This window comes from Cebus imitator, unplaced genomic scaffold, assembly GCF_001604975.1.
Source record: "Cebus imitator isolate Cc_AM_T3 unplaced genomic scaffold, Cebus_imitator-1.0 Scaffold177, whole genome shotgun sequence".
Lineage (NCBI taxonomy): Eukaryota > Metazoa > Chordata > Mammalia > Primates > Cebidae > Cebus > Cebus imitator.
Window position 1 is genome coordinate 1517206 of NW_016107492.1, and position 17434 is coordinate 1534639.

A 17434-nucleotide genomic window follows, 5' to 3' on the forward strand; every position below is an offset into this window, starting at 1 on the left:
TTTTGAGACAGAGTCTCACTCTATTGCCCAGGCTAGAGTGCAGTGGTGCAATCTTGGCTCATTACAATCTCTGCTTCCTGGGTTCAAGTGATTCTCATGCTCCAGCCTCCTGAGTAGCTGGAATTACAGGTGTATGCCACCATGCCCAGCTAATTTTTGCATATTTTGTAGAAATGAGACCTTGTCACGTTCCCCAGGATGGTCTCGAACTTCTGACCTCAAGTGATCTACCTGCCTTGGCCTCCCAAAGTGCTGAGATTATAGGCATGAGCCACCATGACCAGCCATTGTTTTCAAAGATCTTCTAAATATTCTTTATTCCTTTCTTTAACTTCAACACCTAACTCACAGAATAGCAATACTATTGCTATTTATAACAGTAACCCATGTATATTAATAAGTATTTTAATGGTGAATTCATAGCAACTCTCAGGTTTCAAGTAAGAATAAATCCTGAATTACAGAGAAAGTGGGATTACCTAATTCTCATGTCATTTCTGTTCTCTTGGTTAAGTAGACTTATTTGTAAAAGACAGGAACAAAACTTTCATTGGTAAGATGGAAAATAAGCTCTTGGCGAGCAGTTAGCTGCTCCAAATAAATCTGAGTCTGTGCTCAAACGATTAGAAACTAGCTCTTAGAACTAACTGAGATAATTCTGCCATTCTCAACAATCTTTAGCAAGAATAACTTCTTAATACTACTACTGTATGACAGACAGCATCCTAGGATCTTTTCATATATTATTTCTAATTTTCACAACGGTATTTCCAAATACATGTTTTAGGAATGAGGAAATCAAGGCTTAGAAAGGTTAATTAACTTGCCCGCATTTCCCTATCATGTCAGTGGTGGAGCTGGGATTTGAACTTAAGTTTCTTTGATGCAAAAAATATCTGTATTTTTCTTACGATGTCAAACTGCTTGCCAAAACCCTACCTACTGTGCAAGCTGATACCGTTTGGATGTTGTCCCCATCCAAATCTCATGTTGAAACATAATCTCCAATGCTGAAGATGGGGCCTGGTGTGAGGTGATCAGATCATGGGGGTGGATATCTCATGAATAATTTAGTACCATCCTCTTGGTACTGTCCTTGAGATGGTGAGTGAGTTCTCATGAAATCTGGTCATTTAAAAGTGTGTGGCTCCTTCCAGGCCCCACTCTATCTTGCTTCTGCATTTATCACATGATGTGCTAGCTCCTGCTTCACCTTCCACCATGAGGAACAGCTCCTTGAGTCCTCCCCAGAAGCAGATGCTGGAGCTACGCTTCCTATACAGCCTGCAGAACCATGAGCCAATTAGACCTCTTTTCTTTTCTCTCTCTGTTTTTTTTTTTTTTTTTTTTTTTTTTTGAGACAGGTTCCTGCTCTGTTGCCCAGGCTGGATGGAGTGCAGTGGTGCAATCATGGCTCACTGCAATCACTGACTCCCAGCTTCAAACAGTCCTTCCACCTCAGCCTCCTGGGCAGCTGGGACTACAGATGCATGCCACCATGCCCAGCTAATTTTGGTATCTTTTGTAGAGAGGGTATTTTGCCTTGTAATTCAGGCTAGGTTTGAACTTCTGGCTCTAGAGATACACATGCTTCAGCCTGCCAAAGTGCTGGGATTACAGGCATGAGCCAAAGTGCCTGGCCAAACCTCATTTCTTATAAATTACTCAGACTCAAGTATTTATAGCAATGCAAGAACAGCCTAATACCCAAGGCACAGAGGTAAGTACACTATCTCATTTACATACAGAGTAATGAATTTGATATTCTTGGTCACTTAATATTGATGTTGCTGGCAAGATTTTAAAACTAGTAATTAAAAAGATGGCCTGTAAGCAATAGGGAAAGGACTCAATCACTAGAAACCTGTAAGGCTTTGCTAGGAGTAAATCTTGCCTGGTTATTCCCACTTCCTTTTTAATCTGGTCAACAGCTCACAGATCAGAAGAATGGTGGAATTACTCAGACAAGGATTTGGAAAAGTCTTTCCTATCATCTTGTTTATGAACACTCTGAGCTGGAAGATAATATAATGAAGTGATAATATAATGAAGTGAACTCCAATCAGAGCCTTGATTAATGAACTGATGTTCTTAGACTAATATTTCTTGGTTTCAAAATTTACAAGGATATGGATAAAGATAATAACTCTGCTGGTACTGTGAGGCTTCAGGGAGTAGCTGATGTGAGATGAATGAATCCAGATCCAAGATAATTTCAACACAATTGAAAAATAGGGAAATCCTAACGAGATGAAATTTAACAGGGTTGAAAGAGAAGTCCTCCACTATGATCCCAGACTAGCTCACATACAGCTGGGGGACACAGTGCTTCCCCGTTTTTGTGAAGAGACCAAGGAATCATTTATATGATGAGACAGCCTCATGAGTCTGGCCATGGTAGGTTGCAGAAGCCACAGTGTAGTGTCTGACTGAGGAATCTCATGGTCCCACTCACCACAGAGAGGCTCGTGTGCTTTCTTAGGGACTTTGATGAACAGAACATGCACCAGAGGGACTTCCCATCAAGGGAGTTACTCAAACTTGTGTCTCCAATCACATAATCAACAGTTGGATGAACTGGAAAGGCTTAACCTGGAGAAGTCTTAAGGGACATTAGGTATCTGTCTCCCAACCTCCGAAGAGCTGAACTGGAAAAGCAGCATAGAAAAGATACTTGGTATACATAGGCTTGGAGGGTGCAACTGGGTGGAAGTTACAAGAGATAGATTCTGGTTTCACTGAAGGAAAAACTTTCTAACATAGCTGTAGAAAAATGAAAGGAACTATTTCAAAGAAGTAAGTCCCTTAATCGGGGACTCTTGTTCAATCAGAGGCAGGGTGAGTAACCATCTGAGACGGATGTTTTAAAGAGGATTTTAGCATCCAGTAAGGTCAGACCATATGATTATTAAGTTACCTTCTTAACCAGAGATTCTACAATATTCCGAAAGTAAAAATTTTAAATATATAGCTACTCATATAAGAAATAAAATGTGATTCATGTGAAAAAGAACAAAAAGCAACAATATTCTCAAACAAGAAAAGCAATTCATTATATGACTTTAGGCACGTTTCCTAACACTCTCTGTCTTTAGCTTACTTCTCTGGCTTACTTTCACGGCATCTGAAAACTCGTTTCTCTAGGTTATATTTTAGAGACTCTGTTAGGAGATCTAGGAAAACCACATATATATTCTAAAATCACTGAGTGATTCTAATGCTCAGTCACTTTTAGGGACTGCTGAAATTCTAGACTTATGTAGAGGAGTTACCTTCTATTTTACATAAGAAATTTGTCTGTATATGTAATGACTGAGAAGAACTTAATAATTCTAATCAACTTGTTAATATTCAAGGCCACTGCAGTTTAATATTTAAGCACCATTTTAATGCAGGCAGCAAACTCAATCTCAGTTTCTAAACTCTTAACAATTTAAATCATAAAAATGTCACATCCAGGCTGGATGCAGTGGCTCATGCCTATAATCCCAGCACTTTGGGAGGCTGAGGCAGGATGATCACTTGAAGCTAGGAGTTGGAAACCGGTATAGGCAGCAAAGTAAGACTTTACCTCTACAAAAATGTTTTAAAAGTTAGCTGGGCATGGTGGTGTGCAGCTGTAGTCCTAGCTACTTGGGTGACTGAGGTGGGAGGATTACTCAAGTCTAAGAGTTCAAAGCTGCAGTGAGCTATGATTGCGGCACTGCACTCTGGCCTGGGAAACAGATCAAGACCCTGTCTCTAATTTTTTTAAAAAAGGAACTCTTCTCAGAGGAGTTTGGTAGGAGGCTCTGGGGTCATAAATCTGCTTCCTTATCTGTTCTTGCGATAAGGACATGACAGAAATCCATCATCCAACACCCTTGGATTCAGAGGACAAATCCATCACCTGTGGCTTTCTGGACTTTGAGACAAATGTTTCCTATGACTAGTCTAGCTCAGGCGTCCCTCCTCTCCCCCTACCAGAGGATGGGAGGACAAGCTGAAAGAAGGGAAGAAGAGGAAAGACATGAGTCTATAGCAAGTTTCTTGTGGAGTAAAAGGCCAGCAATTATTAAAGATTGAGAAGAAATAATGAATTAAAATAATGCATTGACACAACATATCCAAATCCAAAAGAAGGGGACTTTTACATATAAAAGCCAATAAAAGCAGTATGAGTGGCATTATTTGTTTTTCCTGAAAGTCAAATTTGGAAAGCCATTTTTCTGGAAATAATTTTTATGCAGACTTTATGTTAACTGATATAACAGTATGACAATAATGATGACACTGTAATAATAGTGACGCTGCATTCACTGTTAAGAAATCTAAGACAAATATCCTCTAACTTGGTTTTGTGGTGTCTGGCAAGTTGCCACATGTATCTCACAGTGAAAACTGTCACCACTGACAATGAACTGGCTGGTCAGATAATGCTGATTTTTAATTAATGTTTGCCAGATTGCAGAAGAGAACTTGACCAAATTCTAAATTGGAATTGAACTCTTTGACTTTCCCTTCCTGTGTTAATGGCAAGTCCACAGTCACTGAGCACTTGATCAAATTCTTTCTTGTACATTTTTCAGAACCTTCCGTTGCCATCCCCAGTTTTGGGAAATGGGGGTACAGCAGAGAACAAATCACATCCCTTCTCTTATAAAGCTTGCATTCTACTACAGGAAGATAGTCAATAAACAAATACCTAAATTAAAAAACTTAGAATTAAATACAAAGGTAAGGAAGTAACTTCTAAGTTGCTCCTCTGGTGCAACTCTTTTTAATTATGATTCGGATAGGTCAAGTCTTTTCAAAACTTTTCCATTAGTGGAAGGAAATATTCTACTTACAGATGCACAAGACTATGAGAAAAAGGAGGTATGTGACCAGTTCCCGTAAAACACTTTTAAGGTATTTCTCTCGGTTAGTGCTGCTTTCCTCCATGAGTCTTGTTCCCCAGAGACCTTTAAGATAATAATGAAAAAAAGAAAAGATATCATTTTATTTAAGAAATCTCGTAAATGGCAAAAAGGAACAACAAAAAAAGCACAAACTAAACAGAATCACCTATAAAGGAGATTCTCCTATTTTTATTTTATTTTTTCTTAGCACATTTTGAAAGCAACTAAGAAACTGGTTTTGTAGGTCCACCTTTTACTTACGAATACATCTAGGTCCACTGTTACCCCAACATGCAAAACATAAGGCAAGAATCCTGATCATTTTATAAGCTTCCAAACCCATTAGCAATATCTTAGCAAAATTTTAAAAAGAGAACAGGAAGTACGGAAGGCCTAACAGAGGAGTTAAATAATTGTGCAAAACTTGCCAGTTCTTCCTATTTGACGTGGACACAACCTTGTAATTATCCTACTACTAAACCCAGTTAAGAACATGATGTAACTATATTGCACATAATACCTTTTAGGTCACCCCTGATGAAAAGAAGTCCTGGCTGGAGAATCATTTCAATATAGAAACATGTTATGCTTCTAACCCACTGGCACAAAAGCTCTGCTGCGTAAGAGCAGAAACTGTCCTATTAAAAAAACACCATGGTGACTGTAACTGCCCACACTAGGCGTGCTTAGTTTAACAGGTTTTTAAAATACCAATTAACATACAATCTTTAAAAGCAGCAACTCATCTATGTTCCCTGTCTCTCTTTGTAGAAAGAGTAGAATTGGCAACCATGTTCTATATTTTAGCAGATGGAAAAAGCATTGGGCTGGCTGAGTGAAGATGATGTAACCCTGCATGAGCTTGCTGGAGAAGGTGACCGCAGTTTTGGACTCAGCCAGCAGCAGACATGGTGGCCATCCAAACCCCTGTTAATGAACAGTGTGGTAAAGTCACATTGCTGGTTACTTGGAAGAATCTTAACGTTATCCAAAAAAGACAAACCTCTCCATCCTTTCAGTTAGATTAGATTGGCTGTGACATGGAAACCAACCTGGCCCCTGCATGCTGTCTCACGCTTTGATTCCACAGACCTTAACTGCTTCAATAATGGGAACTCACAAAGCGACTTTCGCCACAGTCAAGCCACACAGAGAAATGGGAAAAATAGCATAAGGTCTTTTACTTCAAATAAATGAGTTCATCATTTGTGTTCATGTATTTTTTAAGTCTTATAACAATATGTAAGTTCTATTCCTGAATTTGGATATTTCCTTTCCTTTTCTTTTTTCCTCCCAAATGTCCTTTAGGAAAATCAGCACTGAATTCAAAAACACTGTGTTACGCATCATAGGTTTCACCACACTGAGAGTGGAGCATAAGTTATGACCAGGTTTGCTTCTGCCAAGATCTGGTAGTTGTCAGGGAATTACTCACTCAGAAGAAATGCAGCAAGCAGAATGTTTGTTCACTGAAACACTGTCATATTAAAGAATTATTATAAATTTAGATGGCACGGAAAATTATAACTTAGAATAACACAGAGGCAGCCACAGGTTAGGCTTGGGAGCCCTGGACACAAACACACCACTTATTTGGGTAGATTTCTTTTGGAGAGCAGGCCTAAAATGTATGTCAGTAGAGAATGCTAGTCTCTTTATTCCCAGGGAAGACTGTTGCCCTGCCTCACTTGGTCAATGATTTCATTCTTTCCCATGGTTTATAAACAACTAGGCACTAAGGAACGCCCATGATTCTTAATATTTATACATGGTATTTCTTGGCCTATAAATAGAAAAAACAAACTCCTATCAAATTTTCAAGGTAGGCTAGGTGCGGTGGCTCATGCCTGTAATCCCAGCACTTTGGGAGGGATTATAGGCATGAGGTGGGCAGATCACCTGAGGTCAGGAGTTTGGGACCAGCCTGGCCCACATGGTGAAACCCTGTCTCTACTAAAAACACAAAACTTAGCCGGGTGTAACAGTGGGTGCCTGTAATCCCAGCTACATGGGAGGTTGAGGCAGGAGAATTGCTTGAACTCAGAAGGAAGAGGTTGCAGTGAGCCAAGACCACGCCACTGCACTCCAGCCTGGGTGATAGAGCGAGACTCCATCTCAAAAAATATTAATAATTTATTCAAGCTAAACTTGCAATGGCCTATGGCAATTTAATTCTAGCCTTTGAATGAAACATTTCAAATGGAAAGAAACAAGTCTCCATACATATGTATGTATGAATTAATTTACTTTGAGGCAGGGTCTCTCTGTGTTACCCAGACTAGAGTGTAGTAGTGTGATGACAGCTTACTGCAGCCTTGACCTCCTGGGCTTAAGCCATCTTCCTGCCTCATTTTTTGAGTTTTTGCAGAGATGAGGTCTCAATATGTTGCTCAGGCTGGTCTTGAACTCTTGGCCTCAAGCGGTTCTCCTGCTTCAGTCCCCCAAAGTGATGGGATTACAGGCATGCCACTGCACTCAGCCTCCCTTATGTATATTTTTATATGATATATATCATATATTCTTTTTCTTTTCTTTCTGGAACACTTTAGCCTGAAACACTTCCCACCCCAGATCTGTGGAAAAATTGTCTTCCATGAAACTGGTTCCTGGTGCCAAAAATGTTGGTGAATGCTGATCTAAACAATGCATTCCTCTGCACAGTGTTACTTCTTATCACCCAGGCTGGAGTACACTGGTGCAAGCATGGCCCACTGCAGCCTCGACCACCTGGGCTCAAGAAATCCTCCTGCCTCAGCTCAGCCTCCTGAGTAGCTTGGACAACAGGTGCATACTACCAAGCCCAACTAATTCTTTAATTTTTTGTAGAGGTGGGAGTCTCACTACATTGTCTAGGTAGCCTCAAACTCCTGGGCTCAAGTGATCCTCCCACCTCGGCCTCCCAAAGTGCTGGGATTACAGGTGTGAGCCACTGTGCTTGGCCCTATATATTTTCTTTTTCTAAATTACTCTGTCTACTTCCTCAAGTATTTACTGCTTTAAAATTTTCATCCTGTTTTCCCATTGGGTGTGTATGTAGAATCAATCTTAGGGTACAGGAACCTTTTATGTCTTGATGGGTGAGAAATAGCTGCATCTACAAGTAGGGAAAATAGCTGTCCTGCAGCCAACTACTCTTCATGTTTGGTGGAGCCGATAGGATAAGAATGGTTAAGGATGGAATCGTCCAAATCAGTGACATTCTTCAAAATCAACTGTTGTCTTTCCGACAACTATTCTAGTTGTGGTTGGAGTAACTTCCCAGCATTGCAGGGATTCAATGTTTCCAGCTGTCAGGAAAAACACAGAATGAGAGTATTGACCCAACTTCCTTTAAGAGGGTGCTTAGCCAATGCCAGAACGCAAAGCCAGAGTACATGATCTAAAGCAGGGGTCCCCAGTCCCCAGATTACAAATGGGTACTGGTCCATGGCCTGTTAGGAACTGGGCCATACAGCAGGAGGTGAGCCGCAGGCTAGCGAGCATTACCTCCTGAACTCAGCCTCCTGTCAGATCAGCGGTGGCATCAGATTCTCATAGGAGTAAGAACCCTACTGTGAACTGCACATGTGAGGAATTTAGGTTGCCTACTCCTTACAAGAATCTAATGCCTGATAATCTGAGGTGGAACCCTTTTAGCCTGAAACACTTTCCACCCCAGATCTGTGGAAAAATTGTCTTCCACGAAACTGGTTCCTGGTGCCAAAAAGGTCGGTGAATGCTAATCTAAACAATGCATTCCTCTGCACAGTGTTACTTCTTAATATGAACATTGGGGAACTCTGTAATGGAGAACTCCAAACAAAAGATATTCCAAACATAATAGTTGGCTTTCAACAAAAATGCCATTTCCCCAACTATTTTATCCAAATCGTTTTTCAAAAACTTTTTATTGGCTGGGTGCAGTGGCTCACACCTGTAATCCCAGCACTGTGAAAGGCAGAGGCAGGTGGATCACCTGAGGTCAAGAGTTGGAGACCAGCCTGACCAATATGGTGAAACTCTATCTCTATTAAAAATACAAAATTAGCCAGGTGTGGTGGTGTATGCCTATAACTTCAGCTACTTGGGAAGCTGAGGCAGGACAATCATTTGAACCTGGGAGGTGGAGGTTGCGGTGAACTGAGATCATGCCACTGCATTCCAGCCTGGGCAACAAGGGTGAAACTCAATCTAAAAACAAACAAACCAACAAACAAAAATCTTTTTATTTTAGAAAATATCAGAAATATCACAAAGACGGGATGATATAGTGACAAATCTATCACCTAGATCCAACAATATCAACTCAAGGCCAATCCTAGTTCACCTCATCCCCGCCATCTGATGCCACGGCTGATCGGAGAGGCTGCGGAGCTCAGGCGATAATACTCGCTAGCCTGCTGCTCATCTCCTGCTGTGCGGCCCGGTTCCCAACAGGCCATGGACCAGGACAGCCCCACTTATTTTGGAATTAATTCCAGCTATTGTATCATTTCAACTGTAAATATTTCAGTTCCATGGTTAAAAGGTTCATTACGAATCTTTTGCCTTACACTAACCTGTCCCGTCTGAAATACATGAAGCCCACATGGCCTATTATTAAGGCATGGTGCAACATCGGGCTTTGGAGCGAAATTACATTAAATTGAGGCCTTAACCACTTGGGAGCTGGGAAAGCTTACCTAACATCAGGAGCCTCCACTTCCTCATCTAAAAATGGAGTAAAAGTGCCTTTTTGGGGGGTTGTCCTGGGAATTAGAAATATTGTTTGTGAAGCACTTAGTGCTTGGAAGGGGCCTGTCCATAGCTTCAGAAACAAGCCCAAATCTGCAAAATGTCCTTTTGGAGGCCCAGTTGGTCCAGATTTCAGAGTGGTATAAAGATGCAAATCCATATGAACTATCAGTTCATTGCAATAGCCTGACCAAATTCTCAATGTATTTATATTATAAAAGAATCCTCTTTTTGTGCTAAGACACACGTGAGCCTTGTGTAGAAGGATGAATACAATCCTTCCCAGTATTCATTTGGATTTCAGGGACACCTTTAGACAGGGAAGTGGCTTATTTACATTTGTCCATTTTCTATAGAATAGTCAGTTCTATCGTAAATAGTTATCGACTCCCGAATCTTGAATTTTTTTTTTTTTTGAGACAAGTGTCTTACTATGTTGCCCAGGCTGGTCTCCGACTCCTGGGCTCAGCAATCCTCTCGCCTCCGCCTCTTGAGTAGCTGGGATTAAAGGCACGTGCCACCGTGCCTGGCCTGAATCTTGAATTCTTAATCAGCCATCTCCTGAGGTGCAGACAAGTATATGCTACGGTTAACCCGTAGTTCTGCCTGCATATCTTCCAGACAGCTCACACTCACCTCCCCAAAAATGTGTTTTTCTTTCTCTGGAAATCTACTGGCACCATGCCACAAATTTGGTTTCACCCAGAATAGGCCTTCTTTTTATCCCTCCCATGGAGTTGCATCCACCATTCTGATGGTTTTTGTCTCCCTTCAATCTAGCTTCTTTCTATCCCAGCTCATACGCCTTGGTTGTAGCCCTCGTCACCCCTCCTCCTCTTCGTTAGCCCTCTCCTTAGTCTGTCAGCCACCAGTCTATCCACCTCACTCTATCCTCTACATTGTTTCAAGAGTCATCTTCAGATTGACATGTGATCGTATCAGCTCCCTAAGCTAGAAGCCCACACTGGCTCCAACTGTCTACAGGAAAGTGTACCCATTCCATAGCAGAAGTTACAGGTTTGCTTGGTCTTGTTCCTATCATGTTTTCCTCCTTGTATTCCCCCCTCATTCTTCAAAATGTAGCTCAAGTTTTACTCCCTCTGGAAGCCTTCTCTGACCTCCTGAGGTAGATCTGATCCTCTCTCTCTCTCTCCCTTTTTTTTTTTTTTTTTTTTGATATAGGCTCTCACTCTGTCATCCAGGCTGGAGTGCAGTGGCATGATCACAACTCACTGCAGCCTCAACCTTCCAGGCTCAGGTGATTCTCCCACCTCAGCCTCCCAAATAGCTGGGACTACAGGCGCACACCACCCTGCCTGGCTAATTTTTGTATTTCTTGCCACTCAGTATGTTCTGCAGGGTAGCCTTGAACTCCTGGGCTTAAGTGATCCTCCCGTCTCATCCTTCTGACTACAGGCATGAGCTGCCATGCCTAGCCTTATCCTCTCTTTATTGGACTCTTCCCATACCTGGGATCTGGCATTGCAATTACTTACTTACCCGTCTGTTTCCCCTACTAAACTGTGGACTTCTTGAAAGTCAAGACCTTATATTATTCATCTCTGCATTCCTCATACCTATCATAAAGGAAAGTCCCACAAATGTTTTTGATTGCACGAATTCTGTTACTGGCACGACCTAATCACAGCCCCAAAAGGTAGCAAGTCTCCCTCAAAAAATTCCCAGAGTAATGAAAATACAAAGTCTGTTTGTTCAAAATTATGGTACAAATAAAAAAGAAAAAAGAGGAAGTGATGGGGTAAAGTTCAGATTAAAAATAAAGGGAAAGTCACGACAGTCAAAAGGTAGAAAAAAACGCAAATGCCCATGAACTGATGAACGGATAAAAGAATGTAATGTGTGTGCATATGTGTGCAAACTTGCTTTTTATGACTTAGTATTTCACTGTGTATGTGCACACAATGAACAGCATTTCACACACACACTGAAATACTATTCAGTCATAAAAAGGAAGGAAGTTTGCACTCATGGATAAACCTTGAAAATATGCTAAGTGAATAAGCCAAACACAAAAGATCAAACATGGTCTGATTTCACCTGTATCAGGTAGCTAGAATAGGGAGACACAGAGAGAGAAAGTAGGATGGAGGTTACTGCGGACTGGGGAAGGGGAATGGGAAAATGGGGAGTTAAACTGTTTAATGAATACAGAGTTTCTATTTGGGATGATAAAGTTCTGGAAATAAATCATAAGTGTTAATTCCATTTACTTAATATAATAAATCTACTTAATGCCAGTGAATTATATATTTAAAATGGTTAAATGGCTAATTTTATGTTATGTATATTTTATCCCAATCAAAAAAAAGAAAAACAGAGAGGCAGGCTCTTCCACTCCCTAGATCAATTAGAATTCTGGATACATGGACTGTGTTAGTATGATTTACCCTGCATGTCCTAGTGAATAAATGTTCATAAGCTAAAGAGATGCAGAAAATTGTTGGCTAAAGTTAAATTTGGGCACTGCTGGCATATAGCATAGTGGATGAGAAACACTTTGAACACAAAGTGCCTGGAATTAAATCCTGACTGCAACATCTAATAGTTGTGGCCCTGGGCAAGTCATTTAACCTTTAGAAGGCTTAGTGCCCTCAACAGTAAAATGGTGACAGATGATAGTTCTTTCTTCACAGGTTGTTGTGAGGATAAAAATGAAACTATGCATATAAGGAGTTTAACACAGTGCTTGGCACACAGTGAGCAATAAACCATTATTTCTTATTGAATTTAATAGTCTAGGGCAGGGTTTCTCAACGTCCTCACTCCTGGCAATTTGGGTGGAAGACTGCTTTGTAGTGTGCATGTGTGTGTTTGTGGGGGGGGGGCTGTCCTGTGCACTATAGCTTAGTAGCATCCTTAACCTCAACCCAGGAGATGCCAGGGGCATTCCCCCAGGTATAACAAGCAGAAATGTCTCCAGAGATTGCCAAATATCCCGAGGGGCACAACTGCCCTGTAATTTAGGATAATTCTCTGCTGGTGGTGACATCAGACTAAATTCTGAAGCCTTAAGACAGGCTAAATTCATCAGTCACTGTGTATAGACTATCATGAGCAGAAAGTAAGAGCAGTGAGTTGGGTGTTTGCAGTTCTATGTGGTAGCATCAACCAAAACCAAGTTCAAATCTCTTTTAAGTCTTAATAAGCTTTCCAATAACTAATTATGCTTCCCTTTAGACATCAAAAGGGAAGCCAGAAAAAATAAAAATTACATAAACTGTGGCAAAATAAAATAGTGAATAATTCTGCATTGGAAGTCACTTATTAAATATAATCAGCACACCAATTTCAATGTCAAGATCCAATTATTTTAGGAGAAATAAGGGTAGACTTACTATTTCATTTGAGCCCAAGCACTAATGAGGCCATTGCTAACCACCTGCTGAAATTCATTTTTTCCCTCCTGGGCACATGGCTGCATTATGTTTTCCAGCCTCCCTTGTAGATATCTGTGGCTAAATAATTAAGAACTCTGCCAATGGGTCATGAGTGAAAGTGATGCGGGCCATTTATAGGATGAGGCATTTAAGCAAACAGCAGTGGCAAGCCCTCTTCACAGTCTTCACCAGAACCTGCACGTGGCTGTTAAGCCTTGACCACGGAGGCAATGACTGGGCCCTGGGAGAGACAGGAGGGAAGAAGCAGCCTGGATCCCTTAATCACCACATGGAAGAAAGCTGCTGCTAACCTGAAATACCCTCTGAAATGTTGCATGAGCAAGAAATTAACTTATTATTCTTCAGGGTACTGAAAGGGAGGGAGGTATCTGTTTTGGCAGGTTAGTCCACCCTGACTTGTACAGCAAGTACTTCATAATTTCTCTAGGCAAAAAAAAAAAAAAAAAAAAGCCCAAGAATATATGCCTAAAATAACAAATAGGAACTGACTTTAACAGGTTGATGCATTCACAAAAACATTCAACTTCTGAAATTCAGAAAATTTGATGACTCAGAGTACCACATTTTATCTTTGTATTAAAAAGAGTTTGCTAAGAAAAGAGTAAAAAATACTTGATGATACTTTTAAGTCTGGGCACCATCTTTAAATCTTTCAGTCTTCCTTGGCTTCCTTTGGTCCAGGTCCTCTTCACCTCCTTAGTGGCTGCCTCCTGTGGGTCTTCTTGTCTTCTGTACCTCATGCTGTTCACTCAGTTTCCTTTCAGCAAGTTCTTTTCCTGCTCAGAAACTTTCAACTCCTTCCTAATATCTAGGTATACATTCTTAATTCCTTGACAGACACAATGCATCCTGCAAACAGGCCTCAAACATATTTTTTTTACTATTTTTCTTCTGCTAAGAAGATAGATCTATCTACTGTAGAAGGAGCAAAAAAATGACCATTTGTTATCTATCCTGGATTCATGTCATTAAACAATAAACCAGAGCATGGTGAAGCTAGAAAGGACCTTGGAGATCAGGTTCAACTCCTCCATTTTATAAATGAGGAGCTGAGGCCCAGGTGGTTTGAGTGAGTTGTGTAAAGTCATAAAGGCAAGAGACTTCCAGGGAAACTTCTGACCATTCCAAACTTCAGTAACTTCTCCTTCCTTTAAAAATTGCAAGTTACTTTCTGTTCTGATCTTAGGGCACTGCTTACATAGTGCATATAAGATTGCTGTCATTAGTATCCAAAGCGGGGTGAAAAATCTCAACCCATTCATGGCTATTTATTTTACATTTCTGGGTTTTCAACCATATGAAAACAGTGATATGCTATTCTAGTTTATTTCTTCATAGCAGCAAGCAGTGCTATCTTCACAATAGGTGCTAAATATTTAACAAATGTTGCTTATTTAATAAGTGACAAGAATATCAACTATATTTCTTCATAAAAGAAAGTAATACCAATTTATTTTAAAATTTTATATAATTAAAACTTTTCAGCTGGGAGCAGCAGCTTGCACCTGTAATCCCAACTACTTGGGAAGCTGAGGTGGGAGGGCAGCTTGAGCCCAGGAGTTTGAGGCTGCCGTGAGCTATGTTTGCTTCCCTGCACTCCTGGGTGACAGAGTGAGACCCTGTCTCTTAAAAAAAGAAAAAAAAAAATTCCTGAGTCCTGAGTCTGCTTTCCTACAAATCGGACCACTGACACAGTTTGATTAGAAATTTTATGACTGAGCTTATTCATTTTGTTTCCTGAAATTTTTCTATATAAGAAATAAATTTATATGCATACTTATATATATTTCTCTATATTCTGTTATTGGGTTTATTCAAAGAAGGTTAGGTGTGTTATCAAATACTTAAACTGAGTTAAAAGGATCATGCAACTTACCATTATTTATTAACTTAAAAAGAACCTCTCTCACTTCAGTGAATGTTTTCTAAATGCACATTTTAAATGGTGTAAAATAATATATAATTTGTATTAATATTATTTAATTAACATTTTTTAAATGCACATTTTAAATGGGGTAAAATAATATACAATTTGTATTAATGCAGTTTTGAACCTTAAAAAGTATTAGTGTTTTATTAATCTACTCACACAGGTTATCCAAAAACGATCTTTTGTTCCCCACCATGCTTGAATTATATTAACTAGCGTAAGTACCTCCAAAGAAGTACCAAAATGTTTATATTTCTGAAGCACTAACAACATGGCAAATACGTTTTATATATCTTAACTCATTTAATTAACAACATGGCAAATACATTTTATATATCTTAATGCATTTAATTCTCCCAGCGAGTCAAGAGCTAAGCACTATGATGATCTCTTTAAAAAAAAAAAAAAATCAAAAAACTGGGGGATCAGAGAGGTTATGTAACTTGCTCAAGGTCATACAGCAAATGAGTGGTGGAACTGGGATTTGAGTGTAGGCCCGACCTGGTTTTAATCACATTGCTATAACAACACTTAGACTGTTTTTGTGCAAGATTTTCAAAACCGACAGAAGGGGAAGAATAAGAAAAATTCAAAACACCTGAGAATAGAAACTCTTAAAAAATATAGATTAAAATAATTTGGAGGGTAAAAGCAAATGCAACACTTTTCCAAGGATACCTCTTTCAAAATTTGTAAAATGAGAATTTCCTCTGTACTGGAAAATTCATGTCCTTTTACTGGACACTGGTAAATTTGAAAATTCCTCTTCTGCCTTTTGTAGAGCTGGGCGGACTGGACTCAGACACATTTATCAGCTGGTATCTGGTGACTTCATCATTTTGGTGGAATTTCAAAGAACATTAGTTACTTAAAAACATACTTCAAATTTTTTTTAAACAATGTAACCTTTCCTTTGCAACTGCTTTTAGAAAAAGGTCTAGAATTACAAACAGCCAAATGACTTCACAGATACTATTTTAGTCTATTTGCAGTGTTCTCAACAGCTCCCACTCCCCAAAACAACCACACACATCACCAAAAAAATTCATCAATGACAATCTGTCACACTCCTCTCACAGCTTGGATAACACTATGTACTGTACTGTTACCGTTTCACACAGGGATAAGGGGACACCGGAGCATCCAGGCAAGAAGGAAACTGCGGGTGACTATAACATTTTCCTTTATATTTTGTGACGTTAGCAAATATGCAGTTGCAACTACCATCAGTTACACTACAATTAATGTTCATTTTTTTTTCTCCTACAAGAAAAACAAAAACTTCACATGTACTCTTTTACTCTAATTAGGCTTTCACTTATTTTCAGTAAAAAATAATACAGGGACATATCCTAAAGAAAGAGGTATCCAATAAATGTGCACCAGCGAGAGCGCAGAGGAATTCCGCGCCGGGTACCGGAAATAGGGCAGGATTAGCGGAGGTGGGGAATGCGCTTCCCAGGGAGGCGGAACGCAAAGGGGATGCCAGGTGGAGCCCGGGGAGCGGCCGCAGCGGGCGATGGCTCCTGCCGGCGCCGGCCGTTCTGGTTTGTGCATCAGCCGCTGCGGGTCACGCGCTCTTACCTCGCAGCCCGCGAACCAGCCTCACGGCCCAGGCCACTCGGGGCGGCTGCCCGTCCAGGGGTAGGTGGCGATGCAGCGGGTCTCCGCCGCCGGTCGGGCTGGGGCACGGCGGGCCCTGGTCCTCTCGCCGGTGCCGCCTCCCGCTTGGGTGGCCCGCGCCGTGGTAGCCCCCAAGTCCCCGGCTAAGCGCACCCGCGGAGCTCACGGCCGAGGAGGCGGCCGACCTCCGGCTGCCAGGGCGCCACTCCACGTCCATCTCCACCACCATTCCGCCTTCTTCCCCTTCCACCTCCTCCTCTTCCTCCTCCTCCTCGGCCTCGAAGCCCGGGTTATCGCGGCTCCACGCCTGCCGGGAGCACGACGACAGCGGGGGAGAAGGGGAAGCCGAGGCTCCGGCCGGGGGGTCCCGCGCGGCCGCCTGCCGGATGCGCTGCATCTCGATCTCCAGGCCCCGCTGCTCGCGGAGGCCGCCCCGGGCTGCGAGGCTGGCGCCCACGGCCGCGCCACCCGCCATCAGCCGGCCCGGGCCCGGCGCGCGGGGCGCGGGCGGCTGCTTGGCGTCCCCGGGCTGCTGCGGCTGCACGCGGCTGGAGTTCACCATCGCGGTCACTGGTGCCCTGCGCGCGGGTGCGCGGCGCCGCGCTCGGCGCTGTGCGCCTCAGGAGCCATGTTCCTTTCTTCCCGGGGCCCGCCGCCTCCTGCTCCCCGCCCCCGACCTCCCCGCGGTCCCGCGTCCCTCGCCCGCCCCCTCGGCGCGCCTCCCTCTGGCCTCGCCTCGCCTCGCCTCGCCCAGCGGCTGCGGCGAGCTGAGGGGGGAGGCGAGAGGGAGCCGCCCACGGGGGCGGCGCGCTTGCCCGGCTGCTCCTAGGCCCGCGTTCCAAGTGGAGCCGGAGCCCGGGCGCTGGAGC

The 17434-nt window shown here is 42.1% G+C and overlaps 1 protein-coding gene across 1 annotated transcript in view; it reads right to left on the minus strand.

Annotated features, from left to right (window-relative positions):
- PKD2 (polycystin 2, transient receptor potential cation channel) overlaps nt 1-17226 on the minus strand; it is a 74619-nt gene extending 57393 nt beyond the window's left edge. The window contains exons 1-2 of the mRNA XM_017545117.2: nt 16527-17226; nt 4830-4943 (exon numbers count right to left, since the gene is read on the minus strand). Of these exons, the coding sequence (XP_017400606.1) occupies nt 4830-4943; nt 16527-17127 (715 nt within the window). The 5' untranslated portion in view covers nt 17128-17226. The remainder of the gene's footprint in view (nt 1-4829; nt 4944-16526) is intronic.
- Between the last annotated feature and the right edge of the window lie 208 nt (nt 17227-17434).